This window comes from Sphaerodactylus townsendi, linkage group LG07, assembly GCF_021028975.2.
Source record: "Sphaerodactylus townsendi isolate TG3544 linkage group LG07, MPM_Stown_v2.3, whole genome shotgun sequence".
In the NCBI taxonomy this organism is placed as follows: Eukaryota; Metazoa; Chordata; class Lepidosauria; order Squamata; family Sphaerodactylidae; genus Sphaerodactylus; species Sphaerodactylus townsendi.
Window position 1 is genome coordinate 114,226,622 of NC_059431.1, and position 18,753 is coordinate 114,245,374.

An 18,753-nucleotide genomic window follows, 5' to 3' on the forward strand; every position below is an offset into this window, starting at 1 on the left:
GATGTGTGCCTTTCCATGGCCCAGTGCGGCGTGATTTGTGTAGTTGGGCACCAGGTATGTCCTCAGGTGAGAGGGAGTGTTAACTGTTACACTTATTGTTTATTGATTATTAATAATTATTATTATTTATTATAATTATTCAGTAATGGATGAGCAAGGGTGCCTATTCTGTCTATCAGCATTCGCCCCATCCCCTTCCACATAAGAGAAGGACAAATACCGGTAGTTACTCAACAACACAAATCACTTCGCACTGGGCCACAGAGAGAAACACATCTTACTGTGATACTCCTCTGAACATTTCAGCCACAGATGTGGGCAGAATGTTAGGAGCTAACACCACCAGACCACGGCCACGTAGCCCGGAAATCCCACAACAAGCACCCGGAACACAGTTGGATCGTATGGTGGCAGATCAGTAGTTAATAGGACTTCTTTAATCTATGGCAGGGGTCTGCAACCTGCGGCTCTCCAGACGTTCGTGTTCCAATTGGCCATGCTGACAGGGGCTGATGGGATTTGTAGTCCATGAACGTCTGGAGAGCCGCAGGTTGCAGACCCCTGATCTATGGTTTGGCTTTCTTGGTGCTCAGTTTCTTACATTCTCTACCATCTTTGAAGTATGGTGACCTCTGGAGAGGACCCTGTGGCCGAAGCTGTGGTCTTCAAGGGGTACCATATGCCGTTCCATTCTTGTGCTCCAGCATGATAGTTACTCAGCCTCTGGCGTTTCTCTAAACTGGAGCTGTCTGTATTTGCTTTATAAACATTGGATGGGCCCCCCCCCCCCCCCGCCCCTTCGGTCAACAGTGCCGCATTCCGCAAATGTCTGGTAAAGCTCCATCTTGTATTTCAGGTCCAGCGATTGCTTGCTTCATTACACATGCCCAAGGGGACTCGTGTGTCCCCAAATACACTTGCACTGCCACAAAGAACTGCCTCTGAGTTCGACAGCAGAGGGCACGGCTCTGAGAGAGAGCGCGCTTCATTAAAACAAAGCAGATGACCAGATTCCGTGTTGGATGACGCATCCCCACACGGGGGGATCTTAGAATGAGGCTCTGGGGGGCTGCTGCCAACCAGAACTGGAGAGATACATCAACTCGGTTGCATATGTTGCCACCTTCTCCTTATTGTCGCCACTCTGATTTCTTGTAGACCGGGCGTGACAAATATGAGCCAGCAGCGACGTCTGAGCATGGCGCCAAGAAGAAAAAAGGGAAGGGGAAGGAGAAGGACATGGATGAACTGAAGAAGGAAGTTTCATTGGTGAGTAACTTCACGGCTTTCGCAACAGCATTGGAGGTTGAACTTGTAAAGGAGGGGTTGGGGTGTGGAGATAAGTATAGTCTCCTGTCAGGTTTAGATAGGTACTTTGCGAAGTTTCATTTTCTCTGCTCCTTGTTTGCTCCTTTTCTCCTGTTGTCTTTCAACAATCCCGCATCCAGCTTCTACTGTTAAATGCCCAAGATGGACGCTTGGCGGTGCCCACTCCGTCTGTTAGCATCTTCGGTGTTTTCCAGTGTGTTGTAATCTTGCTGGGCGGCCAGATTATTCCCACATTGCAAAGGACATCTTGCCTAAGAGTGTCTAGTGAGTTCATGGTGAAGATCAGATTAGCCCGAGGACTTCCTAAATTGTTGCTCGGTCTCTCGTAGCCCATTCTGCGCCCATTGGCAAACCATACTTAATATACAATACACCACGTAAAGGGGAAAAGTGCAAATGCTCTTATTCCTATATGAAGGTGCAACAAAAACATATACACAAACGACAAAGACTACAAACACAGATTGCTGTTAATGTGCATCCTGCTATTGTAATGCACACTCCTTTCTTAGGAATTTTATATGCCTCACAGTCCATGAGAATTTCTAAGTATATGACAATGTTCCAGACTAGCATCAAAGTCCATGAAAATTTCTCAGTGTGCAACAATATTCCAGCCCAAAACCCTATCTGTGATAATACAGGGTTCTGATTCCTTCTTCAGTGGTACTGGACCAGTGGTTCTCAACCTGTGGGTGGCAACCCCTTTGGGGGTCGAACGGCCCTTTCACAGGGGTCGCCTAAGACGCTGTGCATCAGTGTTCTCCATCTGTAAAATGGATACATGTTAGGGTTGGGGGTCACCACAACATGAGGAACTGTATTAAAGGGTCGCGGCATTAGGAAGGTTGAGAACCACTGTACTGGACATTCCTTTTTCAGCTTAAGAACATAAGAACAAGCCAGCTGGATCAGACCAGAGTCCATTTAGTCCAGCTCTCTGCTACTCGCAGTGGCCCACCAGGTGCCTTTGGGAGCTCACATGCAGGATGTGAAAGCAATGGCCTTCTGCAGCTGTTGCTCCCGAGCACCTGAACTGTTAAGGCATTTGCAATCTCAGATCAAAGAGGATCAAGATTGGTAGCCATAAATCGACTTCTCCTCCATAAATCTGTCCAAGCCCCTTTTAAAGCTATCCAGGTTAGTGGCCATCCCCACCTCCTGTGGCAGCATATTCCAAACACCAATCACACGTTGCGTGAAAAAGTGTTTCCTTTTATTAGTCCTAAATTCTTTCCCCCAGCATTTTCAGTGTATGCCCCCTGGTTCTAGTATTGTGAGAAAGAGAGATAAATTTCTTGTTGGGAGTCACTCGAAGGGACAGTTTTCTGCTATTACCTCTGCCATGTCCCCTGACCAACAGCGTAATCATAATCACTTGAATAAGAACACTTGCACCTTTTCTCCTTTGTGTGGTTTTTTTAATATAATAAGTTTGGTTTGCCAGTGGGCACAGGGTAAGTTTGTATTCTGTAGTTCATCCCATGGGCCATATGCTATATTATAGCCTTTTAGCTCATTCCCCAGGTACTGTAGTGGGGGAAAATGGCCGCTTCAGCTGCCTGGTTCCTCAGTCAGTACTTGGCGCTGCAGTATCAGAGTCTCAGAGAAGAAGAAGAGTTTGGATTTATATCCCCCCTTTCTCTCCTGTAGGAGACTCAAAGGGGCTGACAATCTCCTTGCCCCATCACAACAAACACCCTGTGAGGTAGGTGGGGCTGAGAGAGCTCCGAGAAGCTGTGACTAGCCCAAGGTCACCCAGCTGGCGTGTGTGGGAGTGCACAGGCTAATCTGAATTCCCCAGATAAGCCTCCACAGCTCAGGCGGCAGAGCTGGGAATCTAAACCCGGTTCCTCCAGATTAGACACACGAGCTCTTAACCTCCTACGCCACTGCTGCTCCTTTGGCAACATTCTTGGGAACCAGAAGCGTTTTATAGTGATTTTTGCTTAACTGGACATAACTGTCTCGCAGTGATTTCTGGGAACACAGTAGACAATTTGCTACAGATGCTTGGACACAGAGGCGTAGCAAGGGGGGAAAAACGCCCGGTGCGCTGGTGCGTCCCCTGTCCCGCCTCCGGAACGCCCTCGCCACGTCCCCACAGGGGCGCCCGCCCGGTGCATTGTGCACCCCTCAGTCCCCTTGGAGCTACGCCTCTGCTTGGACGACTTAATTGATGGGCAGGTGCTTTTGACTTTAGAGGACAACGTAGCGGAAACACTTCTGCCATTCTGTGTTAAGTACTGTAGATGTTTCCACCCTGTCCTGAGAAATTGGAGCAAGGCCGACTGCCGGCCTTCCATGTCAAGAGCAAGAGCAGGCCACGACTGGAGTTTTGCCCATGACTTCACTGGCTATAGAAGACTCAGTTGAGTGTCTCAGCTCGGTTTCTTTGGTCACCATATAGCAGAGGAGTTGGGAGACCTGAAGGGGAAGATTTCAGTTCCCCTACTAAGTACGGGGTGCCATAGAAACTACAGGAGTGTGTTTGGAAGTTCCCAGTTAACCTAAATGGTTCCTTCTACATTCTTCTTTTTTAGCTGCAGCCAACCAGGGGATGGTTTGGGGGGGGGGGGGTGACTGGAGTAGCAACATCTGTTGGTTGTTCTTGTTCCAAAGTTGTACACAGTCCAGCATGATTAATACATGATTGCTCAGCTGAACGGGTGTTTGGCTGGGACCCAACAGAACAGGAGATCTTTCTGCAGTAAGGAGGCCATGTTGGTACCCTCGCTGTGCGGAGGAGTGTCCCTCGTGAGCGTCCCAAATCACACGTCGACAATCTCTTTGCCTTCACAGGAAGATCACAAGCTGAGCCTCGACGAACTTCATCGGAAGTACGGAACTGACCTGAGCCGGGTGAGGATATACGGTTCTCGCAGCGGCCAAAGAATCTCTTTACGCTTAATACCGTGTCTGCGTTTGGGGGAGGGCGGTGAGACTTTGACTGACTTTTCCATCCTGCTGTGTCCCAATCAAAGGTCATCGGTTCTTATCTGGCTGGCTTTCAAGTCTTGGAAAGAGGATGTTCCTTGTTCCTCATAGTACTACTGTACTATCAATTATTGTCAGGACCTTGACTGCTATAAAGTGATAATGGGAGCCGGGGGGGGGGGGGGGGGGGGTTGCCCTCTCATGTAATGGTGAACTATCTTATACCAGAGGGAGGGAGGGGGTCTGTCTTATCATCCATGCAAAAAAGCCTTTATGGCGGGGGGGGGGAGAGGAGAGCGAACCAGCCTGTGAAGGAAACCTTGAAATGTTCCTCACGAGAAGCAGAATGTGTGCAATTTGAGGCTAAGGGGCAGAGCGGCGGCTTCTCCTTAAGTGTGTGCTATAACAGAATTATCGTCGTTTTAGGGCCTCACACCTGAGCGGGCCGCAGAAATCTTGGCTCGGGACGGCCCCAACGCCCTCACCCCCCCTCCCACCACCCCGGAATGGGTGAAGTTCTGCCGGCAGCTGTTTGGAGGGTTTTCCCTCCTTCTGTGGATCGGAGCCATTCTGTGCTTTCTGGCTTATGGTATTCAAGCAGCCACTGAGGAGGAACCCAATAATGACAACGTAAGTAAACCGGCTAGTCTGCCTTTCCCCCCCCCCCCCCCCCCCCCATTCCTCCTCCTGGTCTTGTCCCCTGTTTTCTTACGTGTAATTTAGCGGCTCTATATTTTCTAATTAATTCATTCCCCCTCTGGTTGTGCTAATGTAGTAAGTAAGATGCTGGATTTTGTTGGTCAAAGCTGTTGTTGGTCAAACTGTTGTAGGCCGCTCTGAGCCTGTTTGACAGGGAAAGCCAGCCTCTAAGCCTAATAATAATAATAACTGACTATCTCAAACGTCACAGGCTAGCAGCAATGGTGCACTGGAACCTTTGCAAAAAGTACGGCCTGCCCTGTAGCAAGACCTGGTACGAGCCCAAGCCAGAGAAGACCACAGAAAATGAAGAAGCAAAAATACTCTGGGACTTTAGAATACAGACAGACAGACACCTGGCACACAACACCCCAGACATAACAGCGATAGAGAAAAAAACATGTTTGGATCATAGATGTTGCAGTGCCAGTTGACAGCAGGGTAGAGGACAAAGAGCTGGAAAAAGATCACGAAATACAAGGACCTACAAATTGAAGTTGGACGATGGTGGCAAAAAAGAACAACAGTAATCCCACTAGTAGTCAGTGCTCTAGGACAGTGGTGGCGAACCTTTGGCATTCCAGATGTTATGGACTACAATTCCCATCAGCCCCTGCCAGCATGGCCAATAGGCCATGGAACTGCACATATTCTAATGCTAGTCACTTAATATCCTAGGTCCTTGGGAAGGTCGCAATATTCAGAGATGAATTCCAGACACTTGTGCGCTGTGTTGTTATGTGTATAATAATAATAATAATAATAGTACAAGCTACAGTCATTGCAGAGAAATGCATTTTTAAAGGATCAGCCTCACATTTGGATTACTGTCTCGAAACATGTTACCTTGAGCCTTTAGGCTGGCTACAGGGTTTCCGGCATGTCATGGTGAGATTATGTGGTGGGTGTATGTTTTGTCTGTTACCATCTCTGCCCCCCTGGCATAGCGGAAGGAGATCAGGGGATGCTTATTCAAGAGGGTGACCTCGCCCCAAGATGCCAGCCTAAAAGGGTGATGCAGGATTGCAGAGATGGGGAGCCCATTAGAAGAAGAAGAGTTTGGGATTTATATCCCCTTCCTGCAGGAGACCCAAAGGCTGACAACTTCCTTGCCCTTCCTTCCCTCACAACAAACACCCCTGTGAGGTGGGTGGGGCTGAGAGAGTCCGAGAAGCTGTGACTAGCCCAAGGTCACCCTAGCCGATGGTGGGAGTGCACAGGCTAATCTGAATTCCCTGTTAAGCCTCCACAGCCAGGGCAGCAGAGCTGGGAATCAAAACCCGGTTCCTCCAGATTAGATGACGATCTCTTAACCTTCTTACCACTGCTGCACATTAGGTATACCTACAAGAATTGTTTTCCAGTTCAAGCATGCTCTCAGCTATAATAATAATAATAATAATAATAATAATAATAATAATAATAATAATTAATAATAAATAATAATAAATAATAATAATAGGCACAATGTGTCGAGTCAGGGGAAGAACTGGGACATTGAGGCAGGTAACAGTGGAGCAGGCCAAAGTCTACTCGATTTCGTCCCAGGCCGTAGCCATGACAACTGGGCTCATCCAATAATGGTCATTGACTCCATGTCCTGGATCGGAGCCAAGAAGCCCCAGGTGCCCCCTCCCTTGGCTTGTTGGGGGCCACCCTCTATAGGGCCATGACCCATTGAGAACTTCCCTGGTAAAAGGGCCAGCCCACCCCAGGGAGTGGAAATGGGGGGTGGGGAGAGAGTCTTGGTTTTGTTGTTTTTCAACTCAGCCGTACTGCTGCCTTTCAACTATATTTTATTATGTAAAATGTTTTAATGCCACTTTTCCCACCCAGTCAGGGTTCCCAGGGTAGTAAATGTAAAAGCATTAAATCATTTGAACAGTTCAAACAACACTTAGGACTGTATAATAAATCAATAAAAATGCAAACAGAACCAGAGAGGAGGGCCCACAACCGTCCTTTGAGGTATGCAAAACAAGAGGTATTGTCGAAGGCTTTCATGGCCGGATTCAACTAGTTGTTGTGACTTTTCCACGCTGTGTGGCTGTGGTCTGGTAGATCTCGCTCCTAACATTTTGCCTGCATCTGTGGCTGGCATCCTCAGAGGTGTATCACAGAGAGAAGGGGGGGATATAAATCCAAACTCTTCTTCTTCTTCTTCTTCTTAACTCAGTAGGTTCAGTGTGAGTGTAGTGCTTAGGAGCAGGTGGACTGCAATCTGGAAAACCAGGTTCGATTCCCAGCTCCTCTACCTGAGCATCAGACTCTAATCTGGGGAACCAGGTTTGTTTCCCCCTCTCCTGCACATGAAGCCTGCTGGGTGACCTTGATGTAGGCATAGTTTTGTTAGAACTCTCTCAAATTCCCCTGCTTTGCAAGGTGCCGGTTGTTTGAAGGGGAAGGAATTTTTTAAGCTGCTTTGAGACTCCTTACTCGAGAAGAAGGCGGCATATATATCCAAACTCTTCATCTTCATATTATTATTATTATTATTATTATTATTATTATTATTATTATTATTATTATTATTTAAATTTATAGGCCCCCTCATCCCCGAAGGGCTCGAGGCGGCTCACAACATGACTGTTACCAGAACAGTAAATCAATATAACATAAAACTAACTCATTAAAATTCAGCAGCAATTAAAACAATAAATACAGATTAAACAACAAAGGTTGTGCAAAAACACACACGCAGGCGCTCAGTCTAAAGGCCAAAGGAGAAGGGAGGAGAGGCAGGGCCCAGGATGGAATCAGGGCCCTACCAAGATGGAAAAAGCAGCTTAGTTCCGGTTTCAATGGGGGGGGGGGCAATAGAACCGTGGCCAGCCCCTCCAAAAGCCCGGTGGAATAGCTCCGTCTTACAGGCCCTGCAGAATTCACCAAGATCCCTCAGGGCCCGGACAGAAAGTGGTTCCTTTGTGTCAGAGGAAAGTGATAAGATGTCTGTGATCTTCCGTGGATTCGTTGTCCTCCGATTCCTCAAGCAGTTGGACGGAAACCAGTGAGATCTGCTATATGTTGGGCCATCTGCAGCAACTTGGGCTGCTCGAACATCAACTATCAGTTCAGGCAACATAAGAGCTCAACCTGTTGGCTGGTACCTGAGCTGTCATCTTCTGTGCGGATCCCATTCTCCACCTAAATTGTTCTTATGCCTCAGGGCAACGAGGATGATTGAAGGACTGGAGCACCTTCCTTATGAGGAGAGGCTGCAGCGTTTGGGACTCTTTAGTTTGGAGAGGAGACGTCTGAGGGGGGATATGATTGAAGTCTATCAAATTATGCATGGGGTAGAAGATGTTGACGGAGAGAAATTTTTCTCTCTTTCTCACAATACTAGAACCAGGGGGCATACATTGAAAATGCTGGGGGGAAGAATTAGGACTAATAAAAGGAAACACTTCTTCACGCAATGTGTGATTGGTGTTTGGAATATGCTGCCACAGGAGGTGGTGATGGCCACTGACCTGGATAGCTTTAAAAAGGGCTTGGACAGATTTATGGAGGAGAAGTCGATGTATGGCTACCAATCTTGATCCTCCTTGATCTGAGATTGCAAATGCCTTAACAGTCCAGGTGCTCGAGAGCAGCAGCAGCAGCAGCAGAAGGCCATTGCTTTCACCTCCTGCACGTGAGCTCCCAAAGGCACCTGGTGGGCCACTGTGAGTAGCAGAGTGCTGGACTAGATGGACTCTGGTCTGATCCAGCAGGCTAGTTCTTATGTTCTTATTTTTATTAAGAGGGATTCACCAGTGAAAATATTATCAATGTGTTGGGCTGTTTACTTCTGGTCCTTATTTCTTGTCCCCTTCTTATTCCCTGACACGATGTAGTTAGAGAGGGGGTGGAGAAGGCTAATATTGAGCTACACGCACGCGTGACTCTCAGCGCAGATTTGATGGTGCCAACTCCATTGTTTGGAAAGGTCACCCTTTTGTCCCTGAAGTGGTTTCCAAACTGTTGTGATCTCCTTGGCAGTTATATCTGGGCGTCGTGCTGGCCGCTGTCGTCATCATCACCGGCTGTTTCTCTTACTACCAAGAGGCCAAGAGTTCCAAAATCATGGAGTCCTTCAAAAACATGGTGCCCCAGGTAAGCAAAAGCTGCCCTCCGTTTTGCTTTTCGGTTCCTGGCATCTGCCAGGCTTAGATGGGTGATGGGGTTAGAGCAGTGATGGCGCACCTTTTCGAGACCGAGTGCCCAAATTGCAACCCAAACCCCACTTATTTATTGCAAAGTGCCAACCCGGCAATTTAACCTGAATGCTGAAATTTTGGTTTAGAAAAAACCGGTTGGCTCCCTCTTCCTCTGCCCCACCCGCTCGAGCAGGGACCAGCCTGCTCTAGCCTCCAGCAAGTCCCTTGCGCACTGCTCTGTGCCTCTCTAGCATCTCTGCCTCCTCTAGCATCTCCCCCCCTCGGGCAGCAGCCACCTGGAGCACAGGGACCAGGCCCGCCAGCCGAGTCCTCCCTGCTCACCATGGTGCACGCATGTTGTGCTCAGTGGCCCAGGCCAGCCTAGATGTGTATGGGTGTGTGTGTGATTTTCCGCCCCCAACATGACAAACTCTGTGTGCGCGTGCCCACAGCAAGAGCTCTGAGTGCCACCTCTGGCACCCGTGCCATAGGTTCGCCATCACTGGGTTAGAGCAATGCTGGATTGTTGTCCAGAGAGACGTTGAAAGGAACTTTCTCATCTTTTTTCAGTAATTTTTTTTATTGTATAGAATATTTGTACATTTGTTACATTCAATATCTTCATTCCATCTATACATTTTTCCATTTTCTCCCCCCTCCCCCCCTCTTTTCTATTGGTTATTTCATGCAAGCAGTAGGACATTCATTCTTCTTATTCTCTTATTCCATAGTTCTTCGTTAAATCCGGCTTCTTCCATCCATTTTTCATATACTGTCCATAGCTTCATGATATCTTCTATTTTTTCTTTCCATAAAATGTTTTTTTGTGGAACTTTCTCATCTTGCAGCAAGCTTTGGTGATCAGAAATGGGGAAAAGTTGAGCATCAATGCCGAAGGTGTCGTGGTTGGAGATCTCGTGGAGGTGAAGGGGGGAGACAGAGTCCCAGCAGACCTGAGGATCATCTCTGCTCACGGCTGTAAGGTATGTGTGCTTCAGTCAGGAGGCAAGAAGAAACCACCTGAAGCCCTCCCGGGGGAATTAGGGCCGTCGCCCCTGAGCCCTTGTGACCGCTTCCCTCTCTTCTGCTCTGCGCGTAGGTCGACAACTCTTCGCTCACTGGCGAATCAGAGCCGCAGACCAGGTCTCCGGACTTCACCAACGAGAACCCGCTCGAGACAAGAAATATTGCATTCTTCTCCACCAACTGTGTTGAAGGTGAAAACTGTGTGGTGTTGACTCAAATGAGCAAGCGATCTAGGGCTGCTGAAGCAGACTTACGGTTCTCCCCCCCCCCCAAAAAAAATAGGGTTTTCTGCGTAGCAACCCTGGACAAACTGGTGGTCTCCCCTTAAAATATTGACCAGGGCTGACCCTTCTTAGCTTCTGAGATCTGACGAGATTGGGCTGACCTGGGTCATCTAGGCCAGGGCAATAAGCAGGGGGGATTTCAAAATGAGGGGAAGTAGGACGGCTTCTCTGTTAGCACAGCCTAGCTCAGGGGTAGGGAACCTGCGGCTCGAGAGCCGCATGCGGCTCTTCTGCCCTTGCACTGCGGCTCCATGAGCCGAGCCGCCGGCTTCATCCTTGCCCGCTCTGCAGGCAGCAGGGCGGGCGCACCAATTGCCCGCCTGGCAGCCCGGCTGGGTCAGCCGCTGGTTTCCCTCTCTCGCCCGCCTTGTTCAAGCGGGGCGGGCGCTTTCCCGGTGGCCGGCAAGGCCAAGTCGCTGGCCCCATCCTTGCCCGCCCTGCAGGCAGCAGGGCGGGTGCATCCATGTGCTTCTCAGAATGAGTGGAGTAAAAGGTAAAAAACCCCAAAATATACAGTGTTATCTTTATTTTAAATGTCAAAAATTATTTGCGGCTCCAAGTGTTTTCTTTTCCCGTGGAAAACGGGTCCAAATGGCTCTTTGAGTGTTAAAGGTTCCCTACCCCTGGCCTAGCTGATGGGAGATGGCTGGCATGGTGCGGAGTTTCTTGTGGGTGCGTTCTGGGACCATTATCGGCTGCCCTCTCCCCTCCTTGGAAGAACTCCATAATTCCCGAAGCCTAAAGAAAGCCCAAAATATTCCGAGAGACCCGTCTCATCCAGCACACTCTCTTTTTGAACTGCTGCCATCCGGCAGACGATACAGGTCTATCAAAACTAGGACCAAGAGGCTTAGAGACAGCTTCTACTCTAGAGCTGTGGCTATGCTAAACTCCGCAGCTTCGTGTTGATGTGTTTGGGGCTGTGTAGGGATGGGCGGAGGAAGGGGAAAGTGAGGATGGGGTATGAGTCTGAAATTGTGCGCATCGAGGAACGCTGCTGTAAATTTCGTTGTGCATGCACAATGACAATAAATGCTTATGCTTATTAATGATGTTCTGCTAGAAGCCCCCGTGGCTTGGATTCTATACCGGTGGGCCGTACAGTGTTCTTGCCATACGATAAAGAAATAATTGCAACTCTACCAAGAGCCTGCCTTTTAAGGGGGAGAAGCAAGCAAGGGTCACTGATGACTGTTTTTGGATGCAACAGCACCCGGGGGCAAAGAACACGGACATTGGAGAGGATGGAAAAACTTTGATTCCTCCCCCTGGATGAGAGTCTGTGTCACCACTCTTGTTGGGGCGGGGGCAGAATGTCTTGTAGCTGGGGGGAGCCAAAATATCTTGTAGCTGTAGGGTTCCTCTTTTGTGGTGTGTGTATGTGGGTGGCAACAAGTCACAACCTGACGTCTGGCAACCCTATGTGGTTTTCAAGGCCAGAAACGTTCAGAGGTGGTTTGACGTTGCCTGCCTCTCTCTCACAGCCCTGGTATTCCTTGGAAACCTTCCAGCCAGATACTTGCCAGGGCTACCTAGCTTCCTAGGTTATCCTGGGGCTATCAAGGTAGAGGTCATGAGGAGGAGGAGTTTGGCTTTATATCCCCCCTTTCTCTCCTGTAGGAGACTCAAAGGGGCTGACAATCTCCTTGCCCTTCCCCCCTCACAACAAACACCCTGTGAGGTAGGTGGGGCTGAGAGAGCTCCGAAGAACTGTGACTAGCCCAAGGTCACCCAGCTGGCGTGTGTGGGAGTGCACAGGCTAATCTGAATTCCCCAGATAAGCCTCCACAGCTCAGGCGGCAGAGCTGGGAATCAAACCCGGTTCCTCCAGATTAGATACACGAGCTCTTAACCTCCTACGCCACTGCTGCTCCTTAAAGTATCGTTCCTCTCACTTGCCTGCTTACCCAGGGTGGTTGGGAAAGACAGCGGACCTTAGTTCACGCACAAGCTCATTCGTGTTCACGTTCGGCTGAAAGCATGCGGCCGTTCTTCTTAACCTCCGTCCCTGTTTCCAGGCACTGCTCGTGGGGTCGTTATTAACACTGGGGACCGTACCGTCATGGGCCGCATTGCCACCTTGGCTTCCGGGCTGGAAGGTGGGCGGACACCCATTGCTGTGGAAATCGAGCACTTCATCCATATCATCACTGGCGTGGCCGTGTTCCTCGGGGTCTCGTTCTTCATTCTCTCGCTGATCCTTGAGTATACGTGGCTGGAGGCTGTGATCTTCCTGATCGGCATCATTGTGGCCAACGTGCCCGAGGGTCTCCTTGCTACCGTCACAGTAAGTTGGGTGCTGGTCCCCGCATCTTCGAAAGAGAGCATCTCTCTGAAGACTGGCTTGCCGAATACAGAGTACCTTACATACTCGCATATAAGTCTACTTTTTCGGCACATTTTTTTGTGCTGAAAAAAGCCCCCCTCGACTTATACACGAGTGAGGGTCCCACTTAATTCTTGCGTGGCGTTCCCCCCTCTCCCTTCTTCGCTCTCTCCTGCCTTCTTCTCTGCCTTCCCTTTTTCAGCTGCTTTCTCTGCCTTCTTCACTCTCCTCTGCCTTCTTCTCTGCCTCCCCCCTTTCAGCCGCTTTCTCTGCCTCCTTTGCTTCGCTCTCCTCTGCCTTCTTCTCTGCCTTCCCCCTTTCAGCCGCTTTCTCTGCCTCTGCCTTCTTCTCGGCAGCGGCCAGCCCCAGTCGACCTGGGTGAGCTGGACAAGGAGACGTCTGAGGGGGGATATGATTGAAGTCTATAAAATTATGCATGGGGTAGAAAATGTTGACAGGGAGAAATGTTTCTTTCTTTCTCACAATACTAGAACCAGGGGGCATTCATTGAAAATGCTGGGGGGAAGAATTAGGACTAATAAAAGGAAACACTTCTTCACGCAGTGTGGGATTGTTGTTTGGAATATGCTGCCACAGGAGGTGGGGATGGCCACTAACTTGGATAGCTTTAAAAGGGGCTTGGATAGATTGATGGAGGAGAAGTTGATCTATGGCTACCAATCTTGATCCTCCTTGATCTCAGATTGCAAATGCCTTAGCAGACCAGGTGCTCAGGAGCAGCAGCAGCAGCAGAAGGCCCTTGCTTTCATGTCCTGCATGTGAGTTCCCAAAGGCACCTGGTGGGCCACTGCGAGTAGCAGAGTGCTGGACTAGATGGACTCTGGTCTGATCCAACAGGCTAGTTCTTATGTTTCTTATGTTCTTATGACAAGCTGCGGGATGGAGAGACCTTGGGATTGGTGAGATGGGGAGCCAGTGGCAGAGACCCCCAAATAGCGCCCGACTGTATCTATTTTTATTTTTGAAATTTACCAGGAGCTGCTGCATTTCCCACCCTAGACTTATATTCGAGTCAATAAGTTTTACCCTGTTTTCTGTGGTAAAAATAAGGTGCCTCGACTTCTATTTAGGTCAACTTATACACAAGTATATACGGTAATTCACTCAGAAACCAGCATTTTTTCATCTATACGCATCCCCCTCTTTTCACTCCTTAGGTGTGTCTGACTCTGACAGCCAAGCGGATGGCTCGCAAGAACTGCCTTGTGAAGAATCTGGAAGCCGTGGAAACTCTGGGCTCCACGTCAACCATCTGCTCGGATAAGACGGGCACCCTGACTCAGAACCGCATGACTGTTGCTCACATGTGGTTTGACAACCAAATCCACGAGGCTGACACCACGGAAAACCAGAGTGGTAAGCACGGTTGCTCTGCTGGTCGGGGAGGTGGCGGCATCGTAGCACGGTTGCACGAAATAGAAGTCAGAGAGACCCTCAGAAGGGTGGCTCAATTTGTGCAGGAAAATCCGGCAGCTCTGCATGCAATTGGTCTTGGTATAGTCAAGGAAAACATGCTAGTGGGTCAGTACATGGTTGACTATTTATTTTTTATTTATTTATTATTTATATGTATATACCGCCCTCCCCGAAGGCTCAGGGCGGTGTCCAGCAACACTAAAACAATTTAAAACATCAAATACATAATTTACAATAAAATAATATTAAATAAATAAATAAATAAATAAATAAATAAAATGCTAAATAAATAAATAAAATACTAAAACTACAGATGGCTTCAGCCCCTCCTTCCCCCTTTATGTACCCACGGGAGGCCAGATGTTCTTATGGCGGAGTTGACCTCATCCTGGCTGGCCAAACGCCTGGCGGGACAGGTCCGTTTTACAGGCCATGAGAAAACTTTGTAAGTCTCGCAGGGCCCTGATCTCACCTGGAAGCGCCATTGTTCCATTTCGGAGTGTAGGGGGAGCCAGAGTCCGTAAAGCCCTGGCCCTTGGGTGGAGGCTAAAGCGGATCGCCTTGGGGCCAGGGGATCACCAGTGATAGGAGTCCGCCCTCCGACTGAGGCGGAGCGGCCTAGAAGGGCGGTATAGGGAGAGACGGCCCCTCAGATAAGCAGGGCCAAGGCCGCGATTGGCTTTAAAGGTCAGTACCAAAACTTTAAACATGACCCGGTACTCGATTGGCAGCCAGTGCAGTTGGTATAGGACCGGCGTAATCTGGTCCCTAGCTGTTGCCCCAGAGAGGAGCCTGGTCAAGACTATGGTCAAGAAACCTTGATTCCACACTTCCTTCTGCTATAAACGGAAGCCCGTTTACATCCACCTGTTGCAGGACTTCTGCTAATCTCCTGGTTACAGCTAGGCAGAATTTGGGGTGTTCCATCAGCACAGGATCATTCAAACAAGAAGAAGAGTTGGTTTTTACACCAACTCTATACCCTAAGGAGACTCAAAGGGGCTTACAAACTCCTTTACCTTCCCCTTCCCACATTAGACCCCTGCCTTGTGACACAGGTGGGGCTGAGAGAGTTCTGAGAGAACTGGGACTAACTCCAAGTCACCCGGCAGGCTTCATGTGGAGGAACCGGGAAACAAATCCAGTTCGCTGGATTGGTGCCCACGGCTTCTTACCACACCACCACTCTGGCTCTCTCACAGACTGGTTTTTTATCAGGACCCTGTGGAAGTTAGCAAAGCTGTACCCAAATTGGAAAGTTCATCAAACCTCCCCATTGCTGCATGCTAAAATCTCCCGTCTCGTTTAGTTTGTTCGGCTATTGTGTAGATAGACCAGTGATGGCGAACCTTTTCGAGACCGAGTGTCCAAATTGCCACCCAAAACCCACTGATTTATCGCAAAGTGCCAACACGGCAATTTAACCTGAATGCTGAGGTCTTAGTTTAGAAAAAACAGTTGGCTCCGAGACGTGCGTTACTCAGGAGTAAGCTTGGTGGTAGTCGGCGGCTTTGCTTTGAAGCAACCGTGCATCTCTTCCAACGGGTGAATCACAACCCTAGGAGGGTTTACTCAGAAGCAAGCCCCATTGCCAGCAATTGAGCTTACTCCCAGGTAAAGGATCATGCTTTAGTTCTTCGCATGAAAATCAGTGGGGCTTAACAGGGTCACCTACACTACTTCCCCAAAACTAGGTCTTAGGTTTAATGCTAATAACTGCTGTTTTATTATATTTATGTCAGTTGATTTTGATGATTTTATGAGTGGTTTTATGCTGTACACCGCCCAGAGCCCCTCGGGGATGGGGCGGTATATTAAATAAATAAATAAATAAATCATCATCATCATCATCATCATCATCGAGCCCAGTGGCCCAGACCAGCCTAGATGGTGGGGGGGGGCACTCTGTTTGCGTGTGCCCACAGAGAGGGCTCTGAGTGCCACCTCTGACACCCGTGCCATAGGTTCGCCATCACTGAGATAGACCCACGGTTGGTGAGTTCCCATCACTCGGGTTGTCTGCAGAGAAGTTAAGCAGAAAAGGAGGGTGGTTTTCAGTTCTTGGGGTAGAGCCTGACAAACCTCACGCTGCGTTTCCTTGCCCAGGGGCCTCTTTTGACAAGACGTCTCCGACTTGGACCGCCCTGTCTAGGATCGCGGGTCTCTGCAACCGTGCCGTCTTTCAGGCTGACCAGGACGGCCTCCCCATTTTGAAGGTAGGTCAGTTGGCCTCTCGGTTTGTGTCTCTTGAGATTCAGTTGCAAGTTCTCTTGTGCTGAGCCAGACCCGCGGCCTGTAAGATTGGTGTTGTCTACTCAGATTGACAGCTCCCCTCCAAGGTCTCAGATCTTTCACACCATCTCCTGCCTGGTCCTGTTAGGCTGGGGGATATGCTGGGGATTGAACCCGGGACCATCCGTTTGCCAGGCGGATGCTCTGCCACTGAGCTGTGCCTCCTCCACCTCCTTTTCATTTTGGTTCCATATCTTGGCCTGGTGGTGCTCATGAAATTCCTGGAAGAGGCTGTTTGGAGATGGTTGGACTCCTTAGATGGGCTAGAGGTGAAGTTGCCAAGAGAGGCAACATCAGAGAAGGTCTCTATGTCCTGTTGCTGGACCTCCAGAGCAGGGGTCTGCAACCTGCGGCTCTCCAGATGTTCTGGACCTCCAGAGCAGGGGTCTGCAACCAGCAGCTCTCCAGATGTTCATGGACTACAATTCCCATCAGCCCCTGCCAGCATGGCCAATTGGCCGCAGGTTGCAGACCCCTGCTCTGGAGGAACTACAATTCTGGACTACAATTCCCATCAGCCCCTGCCAGCATGGCCAATTGTAGTCCATGAACATCTGGAGAGCCGCAGGTTGCAGGCCCCCGCTCTGGACTAGATTCTGATTTTTCCTTCTGTTCTTAACTTTATGGAAACAGCAGGCAATGCAAGAAATGTTATTTCATAACTTTCTGGAAACAGTAGACCTCTGTCAGCATGCCCTGGTGATAACAAAATTATTTATGGAAACAGTAGGCAATGCAGGAAACATTGTTCCATAACTTTATGGAAACAGTAGGCCTCTGTCAGCAGTAGGCCTCTGGTGATAACAAAATTCATTCACTTCAGTCATATCCCACTTCTCTCCCCAATGGGGGAGACCAGGGGTGGCTAACCTATGGTGCTCCAGATGTTCATGGACTACAATTCCCATCAGTCCCTGCCAGTACGGCCAATTGGGAATTGTAGCCCATGAACATCTGGAACACCATAGGTTGGCCACCCCTGGAGTGGACCATTTAAAACATTATTTCCGCCTCTATCCTCACAACAGCCCTGGAACTGTAGTGCTCTTACTGGTGGCCATGTTCCTCAGGACTGACCCAACTGATGGAGAGGAGATGCTGGTACCATGTCACACCACTGAGCAAAAGTGCAGCAAAATTGCATCTTTAAAATGCCCCCCCACACACACACCACTGGTGATGCTGCAGACATATTGGCCAAAGGCTCCCAGGAGCATCGGAGTGCGGCTTCGGGACGGGCAGTGCTTGAGTTCTCTGGAGGTCCCAATTTTGAGAGCAAGGCTGGCCTCCAGAAGGCTCACGTGCCCAGCAGCGTTTCTCTTGCCCTGCTTCCCGACTTCATGGAATTTCTTACCTCTGCTATGCCACAGCAGGTGGAACTGTTCTGTGCCCAAAGGGGCATCAGGTCAAGCCTGGAGTGGACCCTCCAAACCAGTGGTTCTCAACCTGGGGGTCGGGACCCCCTTGGGGGTCAAATGACCCTTTCGCAGGAGTCACCTAAGACCTTCGGAAAATGGTCTTTTTGTATTTTATATATACCAATTTTATGGTTGGGGGTCACCACAACATGAGGAACTGTATTAAACGGTCGCGGCATTTGGAAGGTTGAGAACCACTGCTCCAAACCAACTAGCTCCAAGAAGCCCTCGCTCCGAAGGATGAGGGTGTGGAGAAGCCGTAGCTCACCAAAGCCACACGAAAATGTAAAAGGGTTGCCCCCTCGAGAGATCCCTCTGACAGTGGGTTTGGCTCAAAAATATGGAATGAGGGTGAAGATGGCGACAAAGATCTGGTTCACAGTTTCTGACGAGGAGCAAAGGCAGTGTGTGAAGGACCCTTCCTCCTCTCATAAAAGGTCCATCCCAATAAATGCAGGTTGCCTTTTCACTGTGGGAAAAAATGTCCTCTACTTGGGTTGGGAGACCTTTCTTTTAGATGCACCGGACATGTGCCCAGTGGTGAGCAGGTACATTCAGTGTGTGTTTGGATAATGTTGTGTTGTTGACAGAGATATATTTTTGGCAAGCTTCTCTTGGCTTTTGCGGGTTTCTGTTCTTGGAATAACCTCTAGGGTTATTGTAAAGAAGGAATACCATCGCTTAAAGACTAGATTATTTGATCAAGAATATCAGTTTCTCCTGAGCAAAGCGCAAAGCTCTTGCTCTCCAATATTCTTTGGGATTATCCCTCAGAAATCTAGCCCTGCTCTATACCTGGAACAACTTGTTAATTACAGTTGCAGATGGGTCATGACTAGAGCAAGGTGTAACTCTTTTCCGTC

At 49.2% G+C, this 18,753-nt stretch overlaps 1 protein-coding gene across 1 annotated transcript in view; it reads left to right on the forward strand.

Moving 5' to 3' along the window:
• The window catches only part of LOC125436056 (sodium/potassium-transporting ATPase subunit alpha-1), a 49,336-nt gene that overhangs the window by 16,605 nt on the left and 13,978 nt on the right, over window positions 1-18,753 (forward strand). Inside the window, exons 2-10 of the mRNA XM_048502639.1 lie at window positions 1,159-1,269; window positions 4,132-4,191; window positions 4,693-4,896; window positions 8,950-9,063; window positions 9,956-10,090; window positions 10,207-10,324; window positions 12,436-12,704; window positions 13,922-14,120; window positions 16,287-16,396. Coding sequence (XP_048358596.1) covers window positions 1,159-1,269; window positions 4,132-4,191; window positions 4,693-4,896; window positions 8,950-9,063; window positions 9,956-10,090; window positions 10,207-10,324; window positions 12,436-12,704; window positions 13,922-14,120; window positions 16,287-16,396 — 1,320 coding nt within the window. The remainder of the gene's footprint in view (window positions 1-1,158; window positions 1,270-4,131; window positions 4,192-4,692; window positions 4,897-8,949; window positions 9,064-9,955; window positions 10,091-10,206; window positions 10,325-12,435; window positions 12,705-13,921; window positions 14,121-16,286; window positions 16,397-18,753) is intronic.